The following is a 23,968-nucleotide window of genomic DNA, read 5'->3' as shown; positions in this document are numbered from 1 at the left end:
CTTAACCCGAAGCGGCGGGAGCAGGCAAGCGTGGGTTGGTTTTTTTCTGGCTCTCGCACAACCACCGACGCCTCCCCTCCCAAGTCCAGGCCGACCGTCGCGTGGCAGCATCATCAAATAGGGACTTCTGGCTGTCAAAACCGCTGCCCGCCAGTTGCGCATCTTTGTCTCGACCTGCGCCTATCCCTCGTCGAGCTCACCCATCCTCAACCTTGTGTGCCCTATCGATAATACCAGACATCGCTTACCACATCGCCCACCATGCCGCCTCCACCGCATATCAAGCCTGAGAATGTCCTGAAAGTAGGTCGTCTTTGGAGCATAGGATGGAAATAATATCATGGACATGTTGGATCTAACGCGCATTTCGCCTGAAGAGGGCTCAGGAACTTATCGCCGTGGGCCAGTCTCCGGCCGCCCTGACCGTCCTCCACGAACATGTCACCTCCAAGCGGACTCGCAGCAGCCCGATCGCTTCCCTCGAACCGGTTATGCTACTCTTCGTTGAGCTGTGCGTCGACCTCCGCAAGGGCAAGGCCGCCAAGGATGGCCTGTACCAGTACAAGAACATCGCCCAGAACTCGAACGTCGGAACTATCGAGGTATGATAGATAACAGCAAAGGTCGTATAGGAATGAGCGGTGGTCTAACTATGATGGCAGGTCGTTCTCAAGAAGTTCATCGAGCTCGCGGAAAAGAAGGTCACCGAGGCCCAGACCAAGGCCGATGAGATCCAGTCATCCCTCGAGTCCGCTGCACCCTCGTCCAACGTCGAAGATTTGGAAGCCATCGAGACCCCCGAGACCATCCTCCTTGCTACCGTTTCTGGTGAGCAGTCCCGCGACCGAACCGACCGTGCCGTTGTTACGCCATGGCTCAAGTTTCTGTGGGAGACCTACCGAACCGTTCTGGAAATCCTGAAGAACAACGCTCGCCTCGAGATCATGTACCAGACTACTGCTCTGCAGGCCTTCCAGTTTTGCCTGAAGTACACCCGCAAGACCGAGTTCCGCAGACTCTGCGAACTTCTCCGTAACCACGTTCAGAATGCGGCCAAGTACTCCGCTCAGATGCACGCTATCAACCTCAGCGACCCCGACACCCTGCAGCGTCACTTGGACACCCGTTTCCAGCAACTGAACGTTGCCGTGGAGTTGGAGCTCTGGCAGGAGGCTTTCCGCAGCATTGAGGATATTCACACTCTTCTCAGCCTCAGCAAGCGCCCTGCCAAGAACGTCATGATGGCCAACTACTACGAGAAGCTTGCCCGTATTTTCCTTGTTAGCGAGAACTACCTCTTCCACGCTGCCGCCTGGAGCCGTTACTACAACCTCCTCCGCCAATCCACCGTTTCCCTTGCCACCAACCAGGGCTCTAAGAAGGACCACCCTTCTGTCACCGAGGCCGATATGACCAAAGCCGCCTCCTTTGTCCTTCTTTCCGCCCTTTCTATTCCCGTTATCAGCACTTCCCGCTCTCGCGGCGCGCTGATCGACGTGGATGAGGTCCGCAAGAACAAGAACACCCGTCTCACCAACCTGCTGGGCATGTTGCAGGGTCCTACCCGTGCGGTTCTCTTCAGGGATGCTATGAGCAAGGGCCTGCTCAAGCGTGTCCGCCCCGAGATCCGTGACCTCTACAACATTCTTGAGGTCGACTTCCACCCTCTGTCTATCTGCAAGAAGGTCACCCCCATCCTGAAGAAGATTGGTGATGACCCTGAGATGGAGAAGTACGTTGTTCCTCTGCAGCAGGTCATCCTTACCCGTCTCTTCCAGCAGCTGTCCCAGGTCTACGAGTCCGTCGAGCTCAAGTTCGTCTACGAGCTTGCCCAGTTCCCCGACCCCTTCCAGATCACTCCTTCCATGATCGAGAAGTTCATCATGAACGGTTGCAAGAAGGGCGACCTTGCCATCCGCGTGGACCACATCTCCGGCGTCCTCACCTTCGACACGGACGTTTTCTCCTCCGCCAAGGCTCTGCACTCCGGCAGTGCTGCTGGATCTGCGGAGAGCGAGCTCGGCTCTGTTCAGCGTCTCCAGAACACCCCCGCTGAAATCGCCCGTCTGCAGCTCACCCGCCTGGCCAAGACCCTTCACCTCACATGCGTGTATGTCGACCCGTCATACACCGAGTCTCGCCTCCAGGCTAAGCAGACCGCCCTTGCCCGCGCGGCTGCCGGTGCTGCTAAGGAACACGAGGACACTCTCGAGCGCCGTGTCATCATTGACAAGAAGAAGGAGGCTGCTACCGATGCCCTGCAGCGCAAGCAGAAGGAAGAGGAAACCCGCAAGCGCATCCGCACACAGCAGCTCCAGGAGGCCGAGAAGCAGCGTCTTGCTGAAGAGCAGCGCGAGCGTGAGCTCAAGCGCATCAAGGATGAGCAGGAGCGTATCCGCCAGCAGGAACTCAAGAAGCAGATTGAGGAGCTTAAGAGCGGCGTCAAGGGTATTGATTTCAACGAACTCGATCTGGAGGATCTCGATGCCAACCGCCTCCGTGCCATCAAGCTCGCTCAGTTGGAGAAGGAGAAGAACGAGCTTGGTGACCGCGTTCGCACCACTGGCAAGCGTATTGACCACTTGGAGCGTGCTTTCCGTCGTGAGGAACTGAAGCACGTTGCTGAGGACTACGAAGCCCAGAAGAAGGTCGACATGGAGCTCTACGAGCGCCAGAAGGCCGAGACTCTTGCCGAGGCTGAGGCCAAGCACAAGGAGGCTGTTGCTCTCAAGCACCGTCTCAGCCGCCTGGTGCCTCAGTTCAGCAACTTCCGCAAGGACGTTTCCGAGAAGCGCCACGAGGAGTTCGAGAAGCGCCGCAAGGCCGCCGAGCGGGAGTTCGAGGCCAAGAAGAAGCAGCGTGTTAAGGAGGTCCAGGAACGCCGCCGCCGCGAGAAGATTGAGCGTGAGAGCGCTGAGCGCGCCCAGCGTGAGGAGGAAGAGCGCATCCAGCGCGAGGAAGAGGAGCGTGTTGCCAGAGACGAAGAGCGCCGTCGCGTTCTGGCCGAGGAGAAGGTCAAGCGCGAGGAGGAGAGAGCGTCAGTTACCCCCGACCCACATGCATATGTCGAAGTTGCTAACAAATTGCTCAGTAAGATGGATGAGATGGCTGCCAAGCAGAGGCAGCGTGAGGAGGAAGCAGAGGCCCGCCTTCGCGCCAAGCGATCGGGCGCCCCAGAGCCTTTCCGCGCAGAGCCTTCCCGCGCAGAGCCTTCCCGTGCAGAGCCCGAAGTCCGTACCGCACCCCGTCTCAACCTTGCTCCCCGCACTGGTGGTGCTCCCAGCTGGCGTGAGCGCGCTGCCGCCAAGGAAGCTGCCGGCGGTGCCGCCCCCGCCGCCGCCTCTGCTCCCGAGGCACCCAAGGCCGAGCCTGAAGCCCCTCGACGATCCGGCTACGTCCCCCCTCACGCCCGCGGTGGCTCCGACGCTGCTCCCCCCGCCGGCAACCGCTACGTCCCTCCCAGCCAGCGTTCCTCTCAACCCCCCTCTCGCACAGAGACCCCCCAGTCTTCCGAAGAACCCAAGCCGCTTAGCAGCGGTGGCAGTGGAAAGTGGGTTCCCAGGTGGAAGCAGCAAAACCAGTAAGGTATCCACAATAACGGATATCTACTGGAAGTCATGTAGCTGTTTCACTTTCTCCTCAAACGAAAAAGCTTTTTTGTATCTGAAACTGAAACGGGCGTGTGGAAATCTATCTTCTCTTTTCTACTTTCTACCTACTCTAACTCTCCCCGCATGATTCCTCCAGCATCTTTTCTCTCCATACTCGACTTCCCTCTTTTGTTTTTGCCTGTTGATCATGTCTTTACGTTATGAGCCGAGAAGGACTATACATATTAGCTAGAGTCTCTCTTCTCCATCTATGCCTGGTTCCTGGTCCGGTATGACCTGGGCAGTTGATGGATCATGTTGATTGAAATGCATTATGTCTTTCTTCTCTTTTCATGGATCTCTTCTCGTGTCATCTCTTCAGGTAGATATAGTTGGATGATTGAATAATGTAATGGCTTGCAAAGTTGCGAGTCTACTCTATTTACTCATTTTACTCTGAATATGTTGTTGTGGCCTGCCGAGCAAATATATATCTACATAGCTATGCATCCCGCGATACCCAAGGTGGGCTGTGTATTGATTGTATTTTCTCTAGCTCGACCCGCGAACAGAACATTCCTATCCCCAGCACCGTAGAACAAAAAGAAATGAAACGACATTCGACTTTCTAGACAGGCCGTACCCAAACCATTGGTGAAGATTCCCTTGAATCGAGCACCTCTCAGTGCATGCATCAGGACAGGACACGATAAGAGAGATAATTGACATAAAGCCTTGGTGAAGAAGATGCCCGTAGTGGAAAGAGAAAGGTCTATATATGTACTGTAGAACATAAAGAACAGAAGGAAAACAAAAGAAGGAAAGGGCAGGGATGGTATGTATGCTATAAGAAAGAAAGAAAAGACCACAAACACAACCAAGACCATATATCACCTGGAAGTGGATCCAATGCCACCATTCAAACAAAAAGAAAAGGAGATCTTGTGAGTAGTCCGCTGCAGGAGACCCAGAAAGAGAAGAAAAGAAAGATAGAAAGAAGAGAGATGTCTATGCAGCAACAGCCTCGGACGCACCAGCAGCGCCAAACAGCTTCTCCCTCCACTCACCACAGAATGCCTCAAAGCCACTGACAACGTCGTTACACTCACGGCCAGCATCGCGTTCCCTGAGTTTCCGGTCCCAATCTCCCCTCTCGATCCACCTTGTGCCTTCCTCGCGGCCTTCTTCTTCCCTGCGGAGATCGGCGACAAGGTCGCGGGCGGATCGGAGACGCCTAGAGGCCGTCGATTGCAGCTGGCGGGATTCGTACAGAGTGTCACTGAGGCCGCGAAGAGAGAGTGTTATGTCGGAGGTTTGGGAGATCAAGGACTGGAGAGAGGTAAGAGGATTGGATGTGGACGATGTGGAGTGCGATGAAGGGGTATTTGGTCGTGAGGAGTGATGATTTTGTTCTGGAAATGGGTAGGGGAGGTTAGGGAGGAGGCCCTCGTCGATCAGGGGGATGAGCGCGTCGATTGCTTCTTCGGAGAGGAGGGGGAAGGGCGCGAAAAGGAGGGGATGGGTTAGGTTCTGGACGGTGCGAGTTTGGTGGGTGAGGTAGGATGTTATTGAAGAATGAGCGGTTATGAGTCTAGCAGAGGATTAGCAGTTGATCGTACGATTCCGTGGAGCAAAAAGAACATACCTCATAGCATTATTCTCGATCCCACTCTGCGCCCCCAAATCTTGTAGCGCTGTAATCGCCCGCTCAATAACATGGTCGTTCTCACTCCCGTTGTTCTCCAGTCCGCGTCTCGCCAGACTCTCAATCTCCGCCAACTGATTCTCCAACCCCGGCGACATATCAACCTCCTCCAAATCCGAATCAGGCCCGTAATCTGAGCCGTCGTACTGCGATTCATGCCTCCGGTGTCGATTCGAGCCATTTCGCATCTTCGGCCGCGGCAGCTGCAATGAATCCCGCTCAGACATATATCCTGGCGAAGGCGTCCGCGTCCTCACTTGCTCCAGCGGTTGTGAATCCATCTGCGCGACTTCCTGCCCGGACGCGTATCCTCCATATCCATTCTCTTCATCCTCCCACGCATCCGCTAGTTCGTCTGCAAGATTTCCCAGCCCGCCGCTAGCTTCCGTCGCTGCGCCAAAGTCGCCGGACATCCTGACTGACCCGTTCATGCTTCGGGGAGAATTGAGAGAGTACCCGTTCTGCGCGTAATCTGCTGGCGACATCGGGTCCATGTCTGTGTTCGAGGACCGGCTGCGAGTGTGGCGGTGAGATAGCCTCAAGGGCGAAGGTGGGCTGGCGGGCATATTGTAGGGGAGGAATCAAGGCTCCTCAGCTCGATTCAGGACAAATGTGCGGCTTTATACCAGAATAGCTCTGATGTCGATACTCGTATGTATGCAGTGTCTAATCCGTACGTAAATAGCAGCCGTTCAGGGGTTTCCAATCGTGTCGTGAATGTGGATGGAGGACAGGGGTAACGGTAACGCGGAGATCGAAAACGGGGGGCAGTCGCAGTGCAGTGTCTGAGACAAGCAAACGAGGAGTCAGTGCCTAACAAACACACGCAGTAAACAAGTCACACCTACCCACCCGAGTCCAACAACACAACGCAAATCCCGGGACTAGTCGACGACCGGAGCAGAATTGGTGAGTTGTACCCTGTTGCAATGGGCAATCAAGGAGTCGACCTGATCAGCGGCCGAATTTCCCTCCCGTGACCGCCGAAGCCCCATCTCTGCTTTTCCCCGCTTCAAGCTTCACCTTCATCTTTCTGCAGAACACGACACCCGCCTCAATTGCATCTGCAACAGCAACCAGCACAATGACGTCCATTCGCCGCATGTCCCCGACGGACCTCTTCTCGCTCAATCTCACGAACCTCGACCCGCTCACCGAAAACTATGACTTGGGCTTTTACCTCAACTACCTCATGCGATGGCCTTCGCTCTTCAGTAGCGTCAAGGACCGTCGGGAAGGAATTGCTGGATACAGTACGTCTCTCTCTTCTCTTTCCCCAATCAGCTCTATCTTGATCGTACTGTACCCAAGTCGAACTCCGCTAATATATGCACTAGTTATGGGCAAACTCGAAGAACAGCACCCCTCCCTCAAAGCCTCCGAGCACTACACCCCATGGCACGGACACATCACAGTTCTTACCGTCGCACCAGCATGGCGACGACAGGGCCATGCGCGCCGTCTAACTGAGCGGCTAGAGCAGGGGTCCGACATCAACGACGCCTGGTTCGTGGACTTGTATGTGCGGGCGGGGAATAAGGTTGCGGTAGATATGTACAAGGGGATGGGGTACTCGGTGTTCCGGCGCGTGGTCAATTACTACAGCGATGATCCAACGGGGATGTCGGAGAAGGGCGAGGATGCGTACGATATGCGTAAGCCGTGTAGCCGGGATAAGAAATTGGAGCATATAAGAGAGAATGGGGAGAATTTCCCCGTTAGTCCGGAGCATGTTTCTTGATGAGGGGGGCGTGGTTGCGGTGCGTTAGCGTTTTGGTGTTTGGGAGTTTCTTTACTGGGTTAAGTGTTGATACCAGATGGATGCATGGATTGCGATGGGCCTGGCCCGTCTTTTCACCTTTGAACTCTTACAACACGAGGTGTAGCAGGGTTATAGAATATAGATACTTGTGAATTAGCTACTATGTGGGTATATATATACATCATTTTTGATAATGCATGCTCGCGCCATAAAATGCACTTTTGAGACTCATGAGCTCGTTCAAAATTAAGAACTCCTTTTATGATTATGCTGAGAAAGATAGACAGTAAGTGTCCTTGCCCAAAACGAGCGTATGCGCTAGGCCTTAACAGCAAGCTTCAGCCCCGTACGAGATACTCTCACGCCCATGAATATTGCGGCAGCAACTGCGATAGCGCATCCCGTAAACAATTGGACACCCAGATAATCATTCGTATCATTCAAAATGGCGCCACCGATTGGTGTTCCAATCAGTAGTCCGAAGGAAGTGATGGCGAAGACCATTCCCAGACGGGTTCCGAGCTCACGCATATCCTTGGTGATAGAAGCCATAACAACAGGCGGGAGAGAAACAAAGCCACCGGAGAACATTCCGTAGAGGATGGACAAAACGATGATTCCGGGGACAGTGTGAACGCCAATCCAGACGAAGGAGAGGATGGCGGTGATTGAGACAGCCGGGATGAGCATGTTCAACGGTCCCGTGTGGTCAGCAAGGAAGTTGGGAGCAATTCGACCGAACGTGGAACCAGCGTTGAGCATTGCCAAGAGATAGAAGCCGAGATTGTCGTCGACGATACCAGTCTCGATGGCGTACGACTGGACGTAGAAGAGGAAATTGTAGAAGCCCATAAAGCCCATGAACATGCCGACGGAGAAAAGGACGAAGATGGGCTCCTTGAAGGCACCGAGCTGGAAGAGCTTGCGCTTTTCGGTTGGGAGGAAGCGTACGCGCATGATGGAAAAGGAAATAAGACAGGTGCCGAAGGCGAGGAAGCCTACTGCGCGCGTGGCCCAAGGGAAGCCGACTGTCTTCTGCAACTGGTTGAACATGATTGGGTAAATGACACCTCCAATGCTGCTTCCCGTGGCTGCGATACCGTTTGCAAGACCCTTTCTCTTGCGGAAGTACTGAGGCAAAATTGCGACGGCTGGGACGAAGAGGCAACCGCAGGCTAAACCGACGCAGATTCCCTGGCACAGAATGAAATGCCAAAACTTCGATGAGAGACTGACCATCATGAAAGCAAAGGGCAACATAATGGTACCGAAACCTAGTAGCGCGCGAAAGTATCCAGCATCGAAGAGCGGCCCCGTGACCACACCAAACAGCATGAGAAGGAAAGACTGCAGCGAACCGACCCAGGCGATGTCGGACGAGGACATGTCGGATAACTGATTCTGCTCATAGTACGTCTGATAAACACCCCATGTGTTGACCACACCCCTGTAGATCGTCAGCTTCATAGGTCTTTAGAAAGCATGAAATTGCCAGCCTCAAAACGCACCATGAGTTGAAGAAGAGGAACCAGGAACCCAGAACTTGAAGCCAACATGCATAGCCAGTGTCGAACGACGGTTCTTCCTTGTCCTCAACCGCTTGCGCCGGCGCTGGGGTGGTCTTCTCAATGTCTTGACCACCTCCCATGGCGTTCACGGTGGTCGATTCCGAGACGTCACTATTTGCGCCCATCCTCACGCTTTGTATATGTTTGCGATCCGAGTCAACCGAGTGTTGGCGAGTAACGTACAGCGAGAACCGTCCGTGAGGCCGAGGCCGGGTGCGCAGTATAGGCAGATATGTACCTGAAAGTCGCAAAGAGCCTAAACTGGAAGAAATCAAGGACCGCGGCGGGGGCAACGAAATTTATAAGATCTGAGCTTCAAAAGTCTCTTCCCAAACCACTAAAAGACCCACCTCGAAGGCTAAGCTTGGGAATAGGAGGCCGACAGCCGGGGACAGATCCACCATGGCGTGAACCTGGAACCGTCGCCAAATTTCCAAGAGCCACCGACGGCTCTGTGCTCGGATCTTAGCTCCATGGTTCGGCTGCTGCGACCTCTGACAAATTCGATATCAGAGTTTCAGAGCCACTCTTCGGCATTTTATTCAGAGCCAGAACCGAGCTCAGTTGGCCTTGGATTATGAAATATGAAGTCTGTCACCTGCATAGGAAAGCTGGACTAGGCTATTAGCGTGGCGCCGTGCCGATTATCCAGCGGGGAAGGCCGACGCCCAGGTACGGAGTACGCATACGCCGCCGCGGCCAGGGACGGTTCCGGCCCTAGGGCTGGATTCATGATTCTGTCATTCATCCTGCTGGTGTAACAACAACGAATTGCTGGTGATTGTTGATGCTGAAAAATCTCTCAGTAAGATGGAAAATACACCACAGCCCCACGGTTTGCTGATGGACAACGGTCTCGGCCGACTTTTGCTGCTTTTATCTCCGAGCGAACTATCCGATCACGTGAACGCTATAGATCAGCCGCACCTGTCATGATTCATGTTGCTTTTTTGCGCATCCAAAAGCTTAACTCATATGATCCGATGATGAGCTGTCATATTCTCAGAAAGTAGTGTGTTGACTGTAGTCACAATTGGGCGCGGCTCTGTGATACCTCAAACAGTGAGTTAACTATGCATTAGCTGTACTCGAAACTCGATATAGCCTGGAGACATATTGCACCTTCACATTTGCGGCTAGACTGCATACCGGAGGATGTGCAGGTGGTCCGTAGACGGTTAGGCGGACCCGGATATACCCCATATGGCCAGGATCCCTTGCGTTGCCTGGGTAAATGCGTTATAAACGCAGCTTCATCATTTCATACACCGTAGGAAGATACTAGCAACCAGATCTCAACAACAAACTTTCCTTTGAATTTTTTTCTAATGAACAGTCACCAACAGTTGCGTGTTTTTTATTTATTTTCCCTTTGTAGGACTCGGCTGATTGACCTTGCCCCATGTCCTACTCCTAAACTCCAAACGCTATGCGGAAGGAAATCAACCAGATATCGATAACAAGAAGCAAAGCCCGGTATAATAAAGTACAAGCTCATCATTAGATTATAGAAGCTCTTCGCATGTCCAGTCTTCATATCTTTACGAAATTGTCAATATCAGAGCCAAGCCGAACCAAACAGGGTAATAGCAAGGGTGGAGACTTGACTTACGTTCCATCCGGAAGGTATCTCCTCACAATAAGAGGGATCTTCTTCTGTGCAAGCTCCTTCATCGCGATCTGCAGAGGATCGGTCTCTCCTTCAAGATCCACGAGCACTGGCGCATTCAAACTAGTAAGTTGTCAGCGGAAGCGCTTCGCCAGTTTGATGCTTGCAGCTGCGCAACGAACCTAATCTGCAGTGCTCGTGTGCCCAAGACACGGGCCTTCTCATATTTGGTCATGTATGGGGTCGTCGTGCGCTGGTCGTTGGGGATCTTCTTCGCCCGTTGCTGCTCAACCACCTTCCCTGAGTATCCCGCGTTCGGGTCACCGGAGACAACCACACGGTCTCCATTCACAGCGCCGTAGCCATCCTCGTAACCCTCCGCGCCTTCTTCACCTTCAACGTCTTCAGGGTTGAGAAAGTCCTCGGGCTCAATGTCATCGTAGGCCTGGTCGGGCTCGTAGTCGTAGCTGTCATGCAGCGTTAGTATACCATCACTTTCAAGCGATCCAGTAAGAACAATGCGGGCTTTGCGCTTCGTCCGGTATGAAAGAAAAGCGGCGTCCTTACGCTTCCTCAGCTTCGTGGTCGCCGCCGTAGTCGGACATTATGACTGGATCGGTTTGCTTGAGCTTGAAGGACTGGTGCTCAGAAAGGGGAGAAGCGAGGGACAGGCGAGACACAAAGGCGCCTTCTATGAAGATTCATTCAAAGCTCTCGCGACATCAAAAAAAGGCGGCGGAAAAGTTCCTGAGGCCGCTAGCCTGTTTGAGTATAGAGCTCTCACCGCCCTTTCCACTTTTCTGGCAAAATTTTGATTTCTCGAGAGATTTATCTCAAGTCGTCTATCTCTCTTCATCAAAATCCCGCTTTTGACACTCCATACATGCCCTAGACTCTATAGCACACTTTGCTGTGTGCTTCTGGAGCATGGGACGAAAAAGGTCGTCGTCCGGGGACTATCCCAGCCCTAAACGGCTCCAAAAACAAGCGGCCGATGAGACCGGTAAGCTAGTCGGAGACTATAAAGCGTATCTCAGATGCTCATCAACATCCATCAGATCCCATTTACGAAGAACCGCATTCCGACGATGACTATTCTCCCGATGATGCCAGCGTCACAAGCAGTCTTCATGATACACCAGCCACACCCTTCTCGACGACGTCAACCTCCGTGAGGTATCCGTCAGAGTTGAAAACCCACCGCTGCCCGTTCGAAGGTTGCACCAAAGCGTTCAATCGGCCCGCCCGACTCCAGGAGCATCTACGCTCGCACAACAACGAAAGGTTATTCAGCTGCACCTATGAGGGATGCGACAAGACCTTCTTACGCGCTTCCCACTTGAACCACCATGTCAAAAGCGCCCATACCGGAATCCGAGACTATGTCTGTGACCGCCCAGGCTGTGGGAAGAGCTTTGTGACTGGCTCTCGATTGCGCCGACATCTGGCTGCTCATGACGGCCAAGACAAATTCCGTTGCACCGAGTATCCGCCCTGCAATGAGACTTTCCGCAAGCACTCCACCTTGCAGAAACATGTCCTGTCCGTCCATATGAAACAGAAGCCATTCCAATGCCAGCATATCGACCAGCAAACCGGAGAAAAATGCTTGATGGCATTTGAGTCGGCGGGCCATCTCCGCGCTCACGAAAGCCGAGTCCACACGGAAAAGCGGTTCAGCTGTTCGGAGTGCTCTCAGCGTGTCGAGGACGGATCGATGATTCCCCCAGCTACGTTCCCCACCTACTCTCTACTGCAGGCCCATATCCGCACCGCGCATCCTCCTCAATGTCCCAACTGCTCCGTCACCTGCTCGACAGCACGAGAGCTCCGCCGCCATCTCGAAGTAGCCCACGGCAATGTCAGTCTCGATGACCGCCGAGTCTTCCCCTGCGCCGTCCCAGGCTGCGACCGCAGCTTTACGAAGAAGGGAAATTTGACTGTGCATATTCGAACCGTACACGATGGCGAGAAGCGCTTTGTCTGCGGCGAAACTGAATTCTCCACTTCCAAACGAGTCACCGGGTGGACCAACGCTGACGGTTGCGGAAAGCGATACGGCAGCAAATTAGCCCTCGAAGAACACATCCGCACAGCTCACCTAGGCTTTCAGAACTCCAAAGCCGAACGTCGTCAAAAACTTGGCCAGACCAAAAAGCCCTCATCCACAAACAACCCCTCCGCGCTCGCGGCCTTAACAGGTGAAGGCTACGCCGATGAAACGGGTCGCCAGATCGCCTGCTTCGTCGACGGATGCCCGCACCGCTTTCACCGTAATTACGATCTCTGGGTTCATATGGGCAGTAAACACAACTATGCGGAAGACGATATCCGAGATCTCTTCCTTCAACGAGCGCTTCTCGGCGACGGCTCCGAACCTGTTCCGGCCGACGTCTTTGGAATCTACGGTCTTGAATTCGACAATGAGGACTTCTCTTACCATCAGGGCTCGGATCTGTATGCTCGACTACCAACCGAGGCAAACCACGTTCACAACCAACACCAGTTTGGTGATAACGGCAATGGGGCATATGCGCTCGATGGCGTTGAGTACTCGATGTCCCATCAATCTGCACCGGGGTTCTTCGACTCCGACATCATGATGCAAGAGTCAACTTCTATTTCGGCTTCCAAGACACAGATACCCAATAACGACGAAATGATGATTGATCCGTTCCTGGAATTTGGGAAGGTTAATTCTTAGCGGGCGTTTCCTTATATTTTTTTTCGGGTTTGTTTTCGGTTAATATACTCCAGTGTGCATGTTGTATGATTTGGATATGAAAAGTAGTTTAGATTTATTTATCTATAATGATGAAGATACAAACAATCAATTCATTTTGAGACGAAATGCAAATGCAATGGTTCAGTTAGTGCTTTTGACGTAGCGGTCTAGACTGGCATCGCTACTCAAGTTAGAGATAGCCAGGAGGGCCTATTTAGGCTAGACTCATTCCAGCCCTGACTGCAACCTACATCCACGACAGTACATTCAGGATTCGAAGTAAAATCGTCCCAATATGCGTATATCCACTCATATCGCGTACCTGGCAAATCTAATCTGGCAGCTCTCCCACCTTCGTGATTCCAGGCCCAGTTTTGAGACCTTCTGGGACCCTAGTTCAATTGAGTATAAGTGGTGAGGAAATCCCGATCACTTATCTTTACTACCCCCCTTCACTTCCCTGCTCGCAATCATATGCAAAATCCCAACCACCTCATCCATTGCTGTAACATGCGGACAATGACCCGTCTCCAACTCAAACGTCTCGGCCTCCCTCCCCGCCCCCCTCAAGGCCTTCACCATGGCATGCTGATACGCAACGGGCATCAATAGATCCTGCAGGGTAAAGATATACGACACTGGTATATCCCTCCACGCAGCTGCCGTAATCTCCTGGTACAACCCCTTCCCATTCCATGGTCTCAGCCGCGCAACATAATCCTCCAGCTCATTCTCCTCGAGACCCAGCCCGACCAAGCGCTCCCTGACCTCGCGGTACTCGAGCGAGCCGTCGTCCGCGATAACGAATGCATCAAGAAGCGCCTGCTCGCAGCCCGCGGCCTTCGCGATCCTAAACATCGAGGTTTCCTCCGTAAGGGCATGAGCGCACATGTAGACAAGCCGGACGACACCGCCAGGGAGATTTGCCTCCTTGCGTGTTCTGGTATCGAGACCCTTCAATGCGTTGGTTCCGACCTGTCCGCCATAGGAATGCATCAGGACGACGAGAGTGCGGCCAGCGTCGGCGAGTGGCTCAACGTATCTGCGGATGTGGTCGGTGTCGGTGTAGAGGTCCGCGTTTGGGGGCCGGGCGCCGTTCATGGAGAGGAGTCCGGGGATTAGCACTTCGTGGCCGAGAGCTCGGAGGGCATCGGCGAGGCCGCAGTAGTGGGTGGGATTGTGCCATGCTCCGTGGACGATGACGATTGTGGGTTTTGCGGAGGAAGGGTTAGTGCTAGCCATAATGAGAGACTCAATTGGAGGGGATAGAAGAAGCCAAGGGATTGTCAGGAGAGATGCTGCTGCTGGGGATTGTAGCGAAGTGGAAAAGGTGAAGTGTCGTCGAGAGCTGATGGGGACTTTGCACAGCATTTAGAGAGGGCAGAGAGGGCATCCTTTGTCTCAACCCGAAGGATCGTCACCCCTCTATGCAACCACACCCTAGGTCATTATCTCGCATCCCATACCATTGGGCTAGCGCATGCACTATACCATAATACCATATACTACTATATTGGCGATGCATCTGGTCATGTAGAAGGTTTCGTGATCGCTGCTCGTGGGAGTAAACTACTATTGCCCTTGTGCCTGAGCATTGCCAATTCTTCAAGCTGCTAGTCAAATATCTGCAGATACGGCATTGGATGACAGTCATGCGACGGTTTTGAAGTAGTTCCATTGATGTACTGTGAGATAACTCGAATATAGAAGTAACAGAAAAATATATAATCCCCGGCCGAAGCCGAAACCACCTTTTCCTGCCTACAATGAAATGTGCGAGTAACGCTGGACATGAATGTCAATCTGGAAAAGTACCCCAGCGCCGACTGATGCTTGCAGCTCAGAGTCGAGGCTGCGATGATGACAAAAGAGAAAAGACAAGAGCGACTTGAAGGAGGGTAACTGAAATCTAGGTCTAAAATGCAGGATTTCGTGCGCAAAGGGCCAAAAAGGGAACGTGAGAGAAGTCGAATGTGATATGTCACGGCGGAATCATAGGCTTGAAAGGAAAATAAACAGGGAATGCAATGCGAATATAGGAATCAGCGCGCTCGAATGAATGACGGGTAATGGTTGGTAAGAATCTCAATAGTATGTCGCGTTTGTCCCAAACTGGGTCTGCGGGTTGTGTTGGTTTGTCTGGTACATGGCCGGACTCGACTGCGGAGGCTGCGAGGGGAGCTGGCTGAACCAAGACTGACGTCGAGGTTCCTCGGGGCGATAAGGTTGATTCAGAGCGTCCCACGTACGGCTTGCTGCGGGCATATTGTAAAAGTCACTAGATCCAGCTTGAACACCGTATGAATGAGCAGGGGTTGCGGGCGCCATCTGCTGCGGCTGTTGTTGCCACTGGTGCTGACGCTGCGCAATCGCATGTTGCACCATCTGGTTTGACATGCCTTCCTTCATCAACTTCTTCTCTTGCTCTCGGGCATCGATTGCTCCAACCAAGCCCATTGGGTTGACGGGAGGTGGCGTCTTTTGTTTATCACCGGATAGATTGAAGAACGACGACCCGGTCATACGAGCCACATGCTCTTGCTCGCGGGCCGAGAGATGGGACGAGACATCAGTGTAGTTAAACATGCTGCTGGCACCGCGCGATTTGGGTCGGCCCATGCTCATTTGTGACTGTGACCTGGTATGAGCAGCCGCCCAATCACCGGACACAGGTCGAGGGGTAGGTGTTGCCGTCGAGGTAGAAGGGGATCGCCGGTGGGCATGGACGGGTGGGCTAGGCGCAGCCCGTTGCTGCACGAATTGCTCCGGCGTGAGACCACCGCCGGGAGTTATGGGGCGCGGGGCAGCGGGTTGCCACAGCACACTGCGCCGATATTCATCCCGGCTTGGTGACCTCGATTGGTTGCGGCCGTTCTGACGCGCAGGCAGGGAATATCGCTGTCGCTCCGTAGCCTCAGAATCGCTCCTGTGGTGTCCAAACTTCTTCAGTGTGTCCGATGTATTCGGACGGCCAGTGACATTAGGGACGCTGGTGGTGGGTAGGTAGGTCAGAGTCGGACCAAAGTCAATCGTGGGGATGTCAGGATTATGTTCCGGCTTGTTGTCTTTAGCGTAACGCGCGTCGCCAATAACCACATCCTTCGGTTCAGGACCCGATCCCACAGTCTTTTTGACTCCCATCCGCTTGGGTATTGACTTGACAGAGTCCTTGCTGTATAAAGACCCACCTGTGCTGGCATAGTCCGGGGACGCCGTGGAAACGTCGTCATCATAGACACTTTCTTCTTCCAGAGGTACTGACTTTTTGGGTATAGAATATGCTGCAGTATATGTAGGTTGGTTGACAATACCTATTAGGTTCATGGCATCCTCATCGACGGTATGACGAAGATCGTCGAAACTTGGCTCGCCGACTGAGCTTTGCGGGCTGACCATTTGCGAAGGGGTTCGATTAAGCGGCTTTCGCTTGACAGCCTTTTCGGTATCGATGGTAATGGTCTGAGTGCTCAATCGGTTGGCCTTAGGAGATGACGGTGAGCCGCTAACACCAAAGTTATGCTCAGGCACTGGCGGGCCTTGTTCTTGTATTTCAATTGGTTGGTTAGCGGTAAAAGCCGGAGTACCAGCATTTCCATGCGCTGAGCCCGGCGGTACAGGGCTATCATTATTGGTGTATTCGCTGCTGCTCGCTGATGTGGAAGGTCGATCGGCCAGATTTATGCCGCCGGCAGCAACTAGTTGTGCGAGGGTTGAATCGGACATTCGGACGTTGGCTCTTCGAGCATCCGCCGAGGGCTGGGGTCTGGTAGGAGGTCTAGCAATAGGGTCGTGGATGAGGGTAGGTGGCGGCGCAACACCCGGAGGCAATTGTTGCACCTGAGCGGGATTCACGTACGGCCCTTGCTCAAGATACGAATTATGTTCATCCTCGGAGCTGCTTCGCGTAGGAGAGCTGCCAACCACTGGGCTTCCTGTCAAGTCTTGGGCGGAGGACGCGGGAGAGTCATGCATCATTGCGGGCCCCTGGAAGTTTCTGGGCGCAAATCCTGCTGTATCGGACATGCTTCGTGAGTGTGGCGCTGGAGTAATTGAATCCTCTGGGGGCACCTGCTGCACCACAGCATCCACCGATTGGTTAAACGTGGACATGTATTCTGGGAAAGGTCCTTTGCGCGAAGACGGCGCCGCGGGGACTTGGCTGTACCGGCTCGGAAGACTGGCGCGGAAACGAGGCCTGCTTGCGATGCTACTTGTTCGGCTATTGGCGTCTGCCATTCGACGTGCGGTTGCATCCTTGAGCTGCTTCCTCCACTCCGCTTCAGTCCAGTTCTGCGACCCAGAGGTTCGCAGTAGATTCACGATATCTACAATCTCGAGATAGTCATATCGTTCTTGATCTGGAAATGCGAACATGATGCTCTTGATGTGATTTACCGCAGCAATGAGGCGAGTTGGTCGCCCGTAGAGATTGAAGGTGTCAAAAGTCGGCATCAGAAACTGAAGCATGATTTCGAAGCCGCTCACGGCAGGATGGACCTCGGGCATGACGAAAACGAAACCCTCCACTTTGGACTCTGATTGCGAATGTAGGATAAAGTTCCCCTCAATCTTAATCAGTGTGGATTGGTCGATCAATGACTTTGATTGGGGATAAATGGCGTACGCGCAATAGGCGTCGGTGACTGTCGCTATAGGCTTCGCCTTCTTCGTCTTCTTCGTTTCATAGAATTTAATGTTTCCAATTACCAGCCTCGGGGCTCGGTCATATGCCGATTTCTTCTTCATGGTCCTCTTTGCCTTTTGCAGCTGTTTCTCGTCTGGCGGAGTGATCACGAACCAGCACCGTCTCCAAGGGGTTCCAGCTCCAAATCGCACACGAGCCCAGTCTTCATGCTTGAATCGGTTGCGCTCCAAGATCGCTCTGATGTTATTCAGTCCTCTGCCTTTTGCGGCAATGATGGAGCCAGTGTACGCTTCGTAGAGACAGGTGTGTTCGTACATCGCCAGGCGGATTGCTGCTGCCCAGTGCATCAAAGAGTCGTAGGAGTCAAAGTGGAGGAGGTACCGGTTCTGACCGGCGGAGCAGACGCTCAAAACATTCTGAAGAGACTGTGCGCCAGCCTGGTTCTGCGTGGGGAGATTTTCGATCTGGGGAGTATTAGAAAGCACTGTCGATGGGGGTGGCTCAGCAGAACTTACCGATTTGATCGACGCATCCGCAAGATTAATAAATGTTGCAGGAACCTCCGTCGCATCGCCTGCCGTGTCCAGCGCGGCAGCGTCCCATAGGGATAAGACTGTCCCGACAAGTTGGGCATAGCACTCCACCCATTGTCGGTCAGCACATGGTCGACCATCTAAAAGAACCAGTTAGTCCGAGTCCCTGTATCCAACGGGCGAAAACGTACTGGTATCAAGGTCGTTCAGTTTCAGGAAGTACCCCTCGTAGTATAATTTGTTTGTATGGCTATTCATATAGGAAAATATACGCTGCAATTCAGCAGGAGTGTCCTCTGCGAGCTGCATAAATGGCGGATTGTGTGAAAAGACCGTTGAGCCTGGCCGCGACGCGCGCCGTTCGGCTTTTGATGAGGGGCCATCGTGCGGAGAAGGTGTGTCTGGGGAAGGCGTATCGAATCTTGACGGAGGGCCGTTTGCTGAAGCTGTTCGGTTGCCTCTTTCGGGGCTCGTTTTACGGGAAGACCCTCCAAAAGAGGATAGAAATGACAGCACTAGAAACGCAAGGGGCGTCAGCGATACTTCATCCGAAGTAAATGTAACCCTATCTCAGCAATTAGACTCACCGCGAGAGCGACCCATGACTGTGACTGCTGGTTTTCACGGGAAGACCAGCTTCTAAGAAGATTTTCTTTTGAAAAGAGGAGAAAACGAACTGACGAAGGTGAAGAGGCGGGAGGGGAGGGGAAAGTGTTTGGCTTTGGCTTTGGCTCCGGCTCCTCCGCACGGAGATAGCGACACTGTCAAGACAGCAGAAGGCCCGCCAAGACTTGGGTTGGACGAATTATTCCATGAGGCGAGGACGTAACAGAAAGCGAGTGAGAAAGCGAGCGGCACGGGAAAAAGTGAAGCTGGACGAGGCCCAAGATGAAGTGGTTCTTAATCGATGGCGCAAGATCGAGGAACTCGTCAGCGCCTGACCGAGTCAGTCGGACGCTAACACGATAGTTTAATCGCTTGGGAGATGGCGGGGGTGTCCAAGCAATGGAAGAAGAGAGGGAAAAGAAGAAAGGAGAAAGGAAGACAGAGCGAGCGGATGATAGAGAAGCAAGCCGTGAGTGTGACACAAGACGCAAGCAAGAGCCAGAAAGAAAACGAGGTGAGCACGGAGTAAGACCTTTGAGACTTTGTCTGCAACGGAGTTCCCGGTGGAGGTCGCAGATGATGGGCGTGGGTCTGTCACCGTTGCCTCCCTGAGAGGTCCACACTTGTACTTACCTTGCGAGTACAGTCTGGTGTTCAGTGATTGAAGCGACCAAGTTTATCAATCCTGGAGAATCGAGACAGCAGAATATATGAGGAGCTGAAAACCTCAGACAGGAACATGTCAACAGGGAATACAGTAGGTGCACACAGCTGGATGGCTGCGTCATCAACCGGCTCAACCAGACAACAGTTTGCTGTTAACCAGTCTACCTTTGGCTCTAGACTACAGGGACAGGCACGGTTTAAAGGCTCGCTGCAGCTCACACCGATCCCGGATAGGACGCCTGACAAGGTTTCTTTTTCTAAGTGTCCGGAGCACTTTTGATAGGGCAGACATCCATGCTTTTGGTGCGATGGCGATGCAGGCATTGCAGCTATCCTGCATTTTCGCCTCGACCGACTCCTTCTGAATCTCATTTCAATTGCAAAAGTCGCTGACCATTTCTAAGATCCAGTCTATCTAGAGATCTGTCGGCAAGGTCATAAATAATCTGTAGAACTACGAGGATGTGCTCTATGGTACAACAGAGTTACAAAAAACGGCCCACGGCCTGTTCCCCGCGCCCAAATATAGTAACACAGCCTGCATTGCATGTCTTAGTCTCCAGTTCTTAGATTCGCCTGCCCTATCAACTCCATTCCTTTTACAGCTTCAAAGCTTTCAAAGTCTTAGTAGGATTTCCACGAGAGCAAGAACCGAGACAATTTGACAAATATGGCTTTTGCCAAGCTCGTCTAGCTATGGCGGTGGCCGTTGATTCAGACCAAGACTCCATGATCAAAGGCCGCACTCATCCGAGTGGCCAAATGTCGGGGCTCCGTTCCGGTATTAAGCCCATTATTGTCTCTAGAGCGAATAGTTCGTTTTCTGCAATTTGACTGCCTGAGATGTCACCCTGAACCCCTGAAGATTCAGGAGAAGTAATAGGGTTACTCGGGGTAATAATCAGCGCTCGATCTCCTTTCTTCTGTCATGATGATTAATTGACAGGACAGTGACAGATTGTCAGACGGCGACGCGTATCCCAGGAGCGATCGCTTCCTCAACAGCCCAATGAGCTCAGCGGCAGGTGAGCGGGCCGACTCGACCATCCTGCTGGGATTGATCGTCTTTCTCCAGAATCCCAGACTCCAGGGTGTTTTCTCAGCGAATCGCATGCGTGGCGGTGCGATTTCTGATGTTTGAAGTGCGCTATCCTCGCTAATTTTGTGGAACCGCGGCCAGCACTCCGCTCAGATGTTCTGCAAAATTATTACCCTACGAAACTACTCATGGTATGAAACAGCTTCAGAAGAGAATGCTTAGATATATGTACATACTCCGAAGTACAGCTTCAGTGGATACGGTGGATAGAACTGGCTACATTATCTCATTGAGATCTGGTCCAATACAAAGCGACCAAGATTTTAGAGAGGACAAAAAGCGCACGGTCGCATGCTAAGGCAGCGAGGCATCAATATCAAGGATTCATATACTCTATTTCCCCCGGATCTTGCACCGACGCTCGATGATTCTTATATAGAGTCTAAATGTCTTCGCGAGTTGTAACATGGAACTATCATCAAGCAACGCCGTTGATATAAGATCTTCAAGCAACATGTACGTTGTTTTTGTCATCCCAAACGGTTCACATTAGAAAGTTTCAAGAGCCTCCAGAACGTCTTACAGTGTCCATGGTTGACATACCAATGTTCAGGACACTCTTGCGATAATCTAATCTTGTCCCCTTATTGTTTTTGATGTTCATTCAATAATGATTGGTTTGTAAGGTCTAAGACCTATGGAACGATCAGATTCTATACTGAACACACTCAAGACCAGAACTTCGAAGTCAAGAAACATCCCTATCCTATGATGCTATCAGGTTGGCCATTGGATTTCTGAGCTCTACCTGCAGACAATGTGTTATTGATCCTTGAAGACTCTGTGCCTGGTTTACTTGTTTGTGCAAACTTGAAGAAATGTCATGGTACTGGGCAATATCATTTTCACTGCTACTGTGTGAAAGACACTCTACCTAAGGTAGTGCAGATAACAAGCCCATGATCTAGATAATACTGATGCTCCTATCAGATATCTGGGGTAGGCTGAGCACGTGCCTGGGGATGGGGGTGGTATCAATTATTCACTCAGCGACTCATTCACTATCCATCTCTCTTCAGCTCCGACAAATGCTCTCATTTCCCAGTCAACCATCTTGCTCTCGACATGTTTATCTCTTCCCAAGGCAGCAGCTATTTCTCCATCTCACACCACTCTGATCCCGTCCTTTCCTTTCTATCCAACACCGGGTCCTGGCCATGACTTAGCCCTCAGCCTTCGACCCCAACACAAGTCATTCTTTTATCTTGCACAGTTGCCTTTTTTCGTGCCTCGTCTTTGAGTCTCTTGCTTGGCCTTAGCTTGTATCTAGTCTGTGTTACTCTCACATCCTCTTACCATCATTCTCTGACTTCCCTCAGCCCGACTTCTCATGATGAATGTGCCTGAACCCTCTCCAGCCCCAGCCGAACTTCCCACCAGAGGTCCCGCTGGACCTGTCGACATTCCTTTCGATGCCCATGGCAGTCCCTACGCCTTGGTTGACGAGAAGGCGTCCCAGATTGTTGAGGCAGAGAACCAGAAGCTGGACAACCTGATGGGCAAGTTCACCAAGGGCTTTGACCCCGGTGCCTTTGGCAACCTCGTCAAAGCTTCCATTCCCATGCTCCTCAAAGACCTCTTTCCCGGCTCTTATGCTCATCTCTTGTTGATCTTGCTCGAGACCTTCGAGGCTGTCCAGGGTATCCAGTTGGGCCTAGAGGGTTGGCTGAAAAGCCGCTACAACGGCAACCCAATCATCCTCCCCAGCGAGACAAGTCTAACTGAGGAGTCCTTCTTTGCGGCCGAGATTGAGACACTGAGAAAGCTTCTGGAGCCCATCCGTGAAGGAACCAAGGAATCGATTTTTTGGGTAAACACTAGACGTTCGGATCCCGCTTGGACTAGCGAGCAGCTGGAAGCATCTGCCAGAGTCATCGAGTCGTTCAAGCACGACGTCTACGCAGTCTTGAACTCGGAACATGAGAACAGTAAGTCCCTTGACCCAAACATCCCGCGCTGTGCTGATGTCTTGATTCTAGGAACCTTCTACAGTAACCTGCCAATCTCGGTCGAAAGAACAGCCATGTACAGTTTGAAGCAGATTCGCATGGACGCGTGCAGAGCCAGCCTACACTGGGACACCTTCAAAGGCACCGACATCGAGTTTACTGCATTTTATCAGTACTACAAGGCACATGTCGCGATAACCGAACCAGCAAAAGCTCGAGCTATCTTCTGGCTGCCTCCCAAGTCTCCCGGAACCCCCCGTCTATCAGCCGAAGAGGCCGATAAAAATGACTTGGCAAACTGGAACTCTCAAGGCGTCGGTGACGAATTAATTGAGCTCCTGCTCAAGACTGCCTTGTGGCTCAGCCTAGCTAGAGGATTAGCCGCTGTTCATCTGTTCTGCGATGTCGCTAGACTGTTTCTTCCGCGTCCGCCTCCAAAGTCTATCACAAAGGATTACCGCCGATTCTTGCTGCATCTGATTCGCCTTCGTGCTACAACCGAAGGAGCGCAGTTCTCGCCGTCTCCTCTTGTCCCTCGAGATAATAAGGTATTTCCCGGTCGTAATACCGACTACTTTGAGGACATTTGGAGAACAAGCCATCAGCTCTCTGCAGGCCTCTGCGATGAGGTATCTTTGTTTGTCAAGTATCAAACCCCAAACTTCAAACTAATGAAGCCTCCTACTCGTCGCCGTTCCGGCCATGCGGACATGCATTTACTCACCCAGGCTCAGCCCCGCGGAAGCTTGGAAGGCAACGCCCGCAGCTCGGATGAGGAATCTATGGGACACGAGTGAGTACTGTTTACATTATTGATCACGCAGAGCAAATCTAATCACGCTTTTACTCCAGCACGGCCGATGAGTATGACTTTGTGGATATCTCGTCTGAGACTTCTTCCATCTTCCGCAGCAAGACTGTCTAGCTGCCAACGGCTCCTCTATCTACAATCTGATCAAGATAATTGTCACTTGCAGTCAGCCTACCGTACGCGAAGCCTGATCTGATCTAAACGCCTTTCACGACATTTATGCATCACGAAAACAAAGCCCCGGAAAAAAAACCGATAAACCTTGAAAAGACTTTACTTGGGAGGATTTAACCGACATTTCCATCGCCAGATAGGATTGTCCCCGCGTCAATTGGTCGGTTGGTATGAGATCTCTTCATCTCACTTTCGTTTCCTTTCGTTCTTATTTTATTATTTCTTTTCTCTCGGTTTCTCTCTGTGGACCGTTTAGTTGCCCTTGTTGTCTTCCTTCGGGCGCAGCAAGCGCATAGCGATGGCTTGAAGCAGAGTATCGAGACGAGAACTTAGTGCGTCACATCGCATTGCATTGCATTTTCACTTCTGGACGGTAGGGGTGCATGTTGATAAGGAAAGCACAAAAGACTGGCGAAGCGATATCCCCTTTCATAGCCTACTAAGCTAGTCCATAATCTCCTCTCCATAGGATCAATCTCTCCTGTATCAAGGGTCTTGTTTCATTCTCTCCTTTGTTGATCTTTGT

The 23,968-nt window shown here is 52.3% G+C and overlaps 9 protein-coding genes across 9 annotated transcripts; 4 read left to right on the top strand and 5 right to left on the bottom strand.

Moving 5' to 3' along the window:
• Positions 1-68: 68 nt before the first annotated feature.
• Positions 69-4,089, top strand: tif32 (putative eukaryotic translation initiation factor 3 subunit EifCa). The gene is made up of 4 exons (XM_073732360.1): positions 69-303; positions 378-602; positions 663-3,037; positions 3,092-4,089. Exons 1-4 carry the CDS (start codon positions 262-264, stop codon positions 3,582-3,584), a joined length of 3,135 nt encoding a protein of 1,044 aa, XP_073583302.1. The 5' UTR covers positions 69-261; the 3' UTR covers positions 3,585-4,089.
• A 1-nt stretch (position 4,090) lies between these two features.
• On the bottom strand, positions 4,091-6,075 carry BDW74DRAFT_26601 (uncharacterized protein). The gene is made up of 2 exons (XM_073732361.1): positions 5,236-6,075; positions 4,091-5,181 (listed from the first exon to the last, which is right to left on the bottom strand). The coding sequence occupies exons 1-2, from the start codon at positions 5,859-5,861 to the stop codon at positions 4,599-4,601; spliced, it is 1,209 nt and encodes a 402-aa protein (XP_073583301.1). The 5' UTR covers positions 5,862-6,075; the 3' UTR covers positions 4,091-4,598.
• Positions 6,076-6,159: 84 nt separating this feature from the next.
• BDW74DRAFT_154172 (peptide alpha-N-acetyltransferase complex B subunit NAT3) lies at positions 6,160-7,207 on the top strand. The gene is made up of 2 exons (XM_073724638.1): positions 6,160-6,548; positions 6,633-7,207. The coding sequence occupies exons 1-2, from the start codon at positions 6,380-6,382 to the stop codon at positions 7,034-7,036; spliced, it is 573 nt and encodes a 190-aa protein (XP_073583300.1). The 5' UTR covers positions 6,160-6,379; the 3' UTR covers positions 7,037-7,207.
• BDW74DRAFT_154171 (MCT family MFS transporter) lies at positions 7,208-9,045 on the bottom strand. The gene is made up of 2 exons (XM_073724637.1): positions 8,566-9,045; positions 7,208-8,504 (listed from the first exon to the last, which is right to left on the bottom strand). The coding sequence occupies exons 1-2, from the start codon at positions 8,748-8,750 to the stop codon at positions 7,376-7,378; spliced, it is 1,314 nt and encodes a 437-aa protein (XP_073583299.1). The 5' UTR covers positions 8,751-9,045; the 3' UTR covers positions 7,208-7,375.
• An 873-nt stretch (positions 9,046-9,918) lies between these two features.
• Positions 9,919-10,923, bottom strand: BDW74DRAFT_154166 (DNA-directed RNA polymerase core subunit RPO26). Its single transcript, XM_073724636.1, has 4 exons — positions 10,802-10,923; positions 10,417-10,701; positions 10,238-10,357; positions 9,919-10,164 (listed from the first exon to the last, which is right to left on the bottom strand). Exons 1-4 carry the CDS (start codon positions 10,837-10,839, stop codon positions 10,131-10,133), a joined length of 477 nt encoding a protein of 158 aa, XP_073583298.1. The 5' UTR covers positions 10,840-10,923; the 3' UTR covers positions 9,919-10,130.
• A 159-nt stretch (positions 10,924-11,082) lies between these two features.
• On the top strand, positions 11,083-13,085 carry BDW74DRAFT_154165 (C2H2-type zinc finger protein). The gene is made up of 2 exons (XM_073724635.1): positions 11,083-11,237; positions 11,293-13,085. The coding sequence occupies exons 1-2, from the start codon at positions 11,162-11,164 to the stop codon at positions 12,936-12,938; spliced, it is 1,722 nt and encodes a 573-aa protein (XP_073583297.1). The 5' UTR covers positions 11,083-11,161; the 3' UTR covers positions 12,939-13,085.
• A 303-nt stretch (positions 13,086-13,388) lies between these two features.
• BDW74DRAFT_178667 (alpha/beta hydrolase) lies at positions 13,389-14,201 on the bottom strand (the record flags this gene model as incomplete). The annotated part of the gene is made up of 1 exon (XM_073729252.1): positions 13,389-14,201. The coding sequence occupies one exon, from the start codon at positions 14,199-14,201 to the stop codon at positions 13,389-13,391; it is 813 nt and encodes a 270-aa protein (XP_073583296.1).
• Positions 14,202-14,898: 697 nt separating this feature from the next.
• BDW74DRAFT_26561 (PH domain protein) lies at positions 14,899-18,941 on the bottom strand. Its single transcript, XM_073732359.1, has 4 exons — positions 18,725-18,941; positions 18,329-18,652; positions 18,120-18,277; positions 14,899-18,068 (listed from the first exon to the last, which is right to left on the bottom strand). The coding sequence occupies exons 1-4, from the start codon at positions 18,738-18,740 to the stop codon at positions 15,045-15,047; spliced, it is 3,522 nt and encodes a 1,173-aa protein (XP_073583295.1). The 5' UTR covers positions 18,741-18,941; the 3' UTR covers positions 14,899-15,044.
• Positions 18,942-21,841: 2,900 nt separating this feature from the next.
• BDW74DRAFT_185495 (uncharacterized protein) lies at positions 21,842-23,935 on the top strand (the record flags this gene model as incomplete). Its single annotated transcript, XM_073731049.1, has 3 exons — positions 21,842-22,436; positions 22,488-23,250; positions 23,310-23,935. 3 exons carry the CDS (start codon positions 21,842-21,844, stop codon positions 23,380-23,382), a joined length of 1,431 nt encoding a protein of 476 aa, XP_073583294.1. The 3' UTR covers positions 23,383-23,935.
• Between the last annotated feature and the right edge of the window lie 33 nt (positions 23,936-23,968).

The sequence above is a fragment of the Aspergillus multicolor genome (genome assembly GCF_047715735.1).
Source record: "Aspergillus multicolor strain CBS 133.54 unplaced genomic scaffold BDW74scaffold_14, whole genome shotgun sequence".
Lineage (NCBI taxonomy): Eukaryota > Fungi > Ascomycota > Eurotiomycetes > Eurotiales > Aspergillaceae > Aspergillus > Aspergillus multicolor.
Note: the sequence above shows the minus strand (reverse complement) of the source record. Positions and strands in the feature narration are given on the sequence as shown.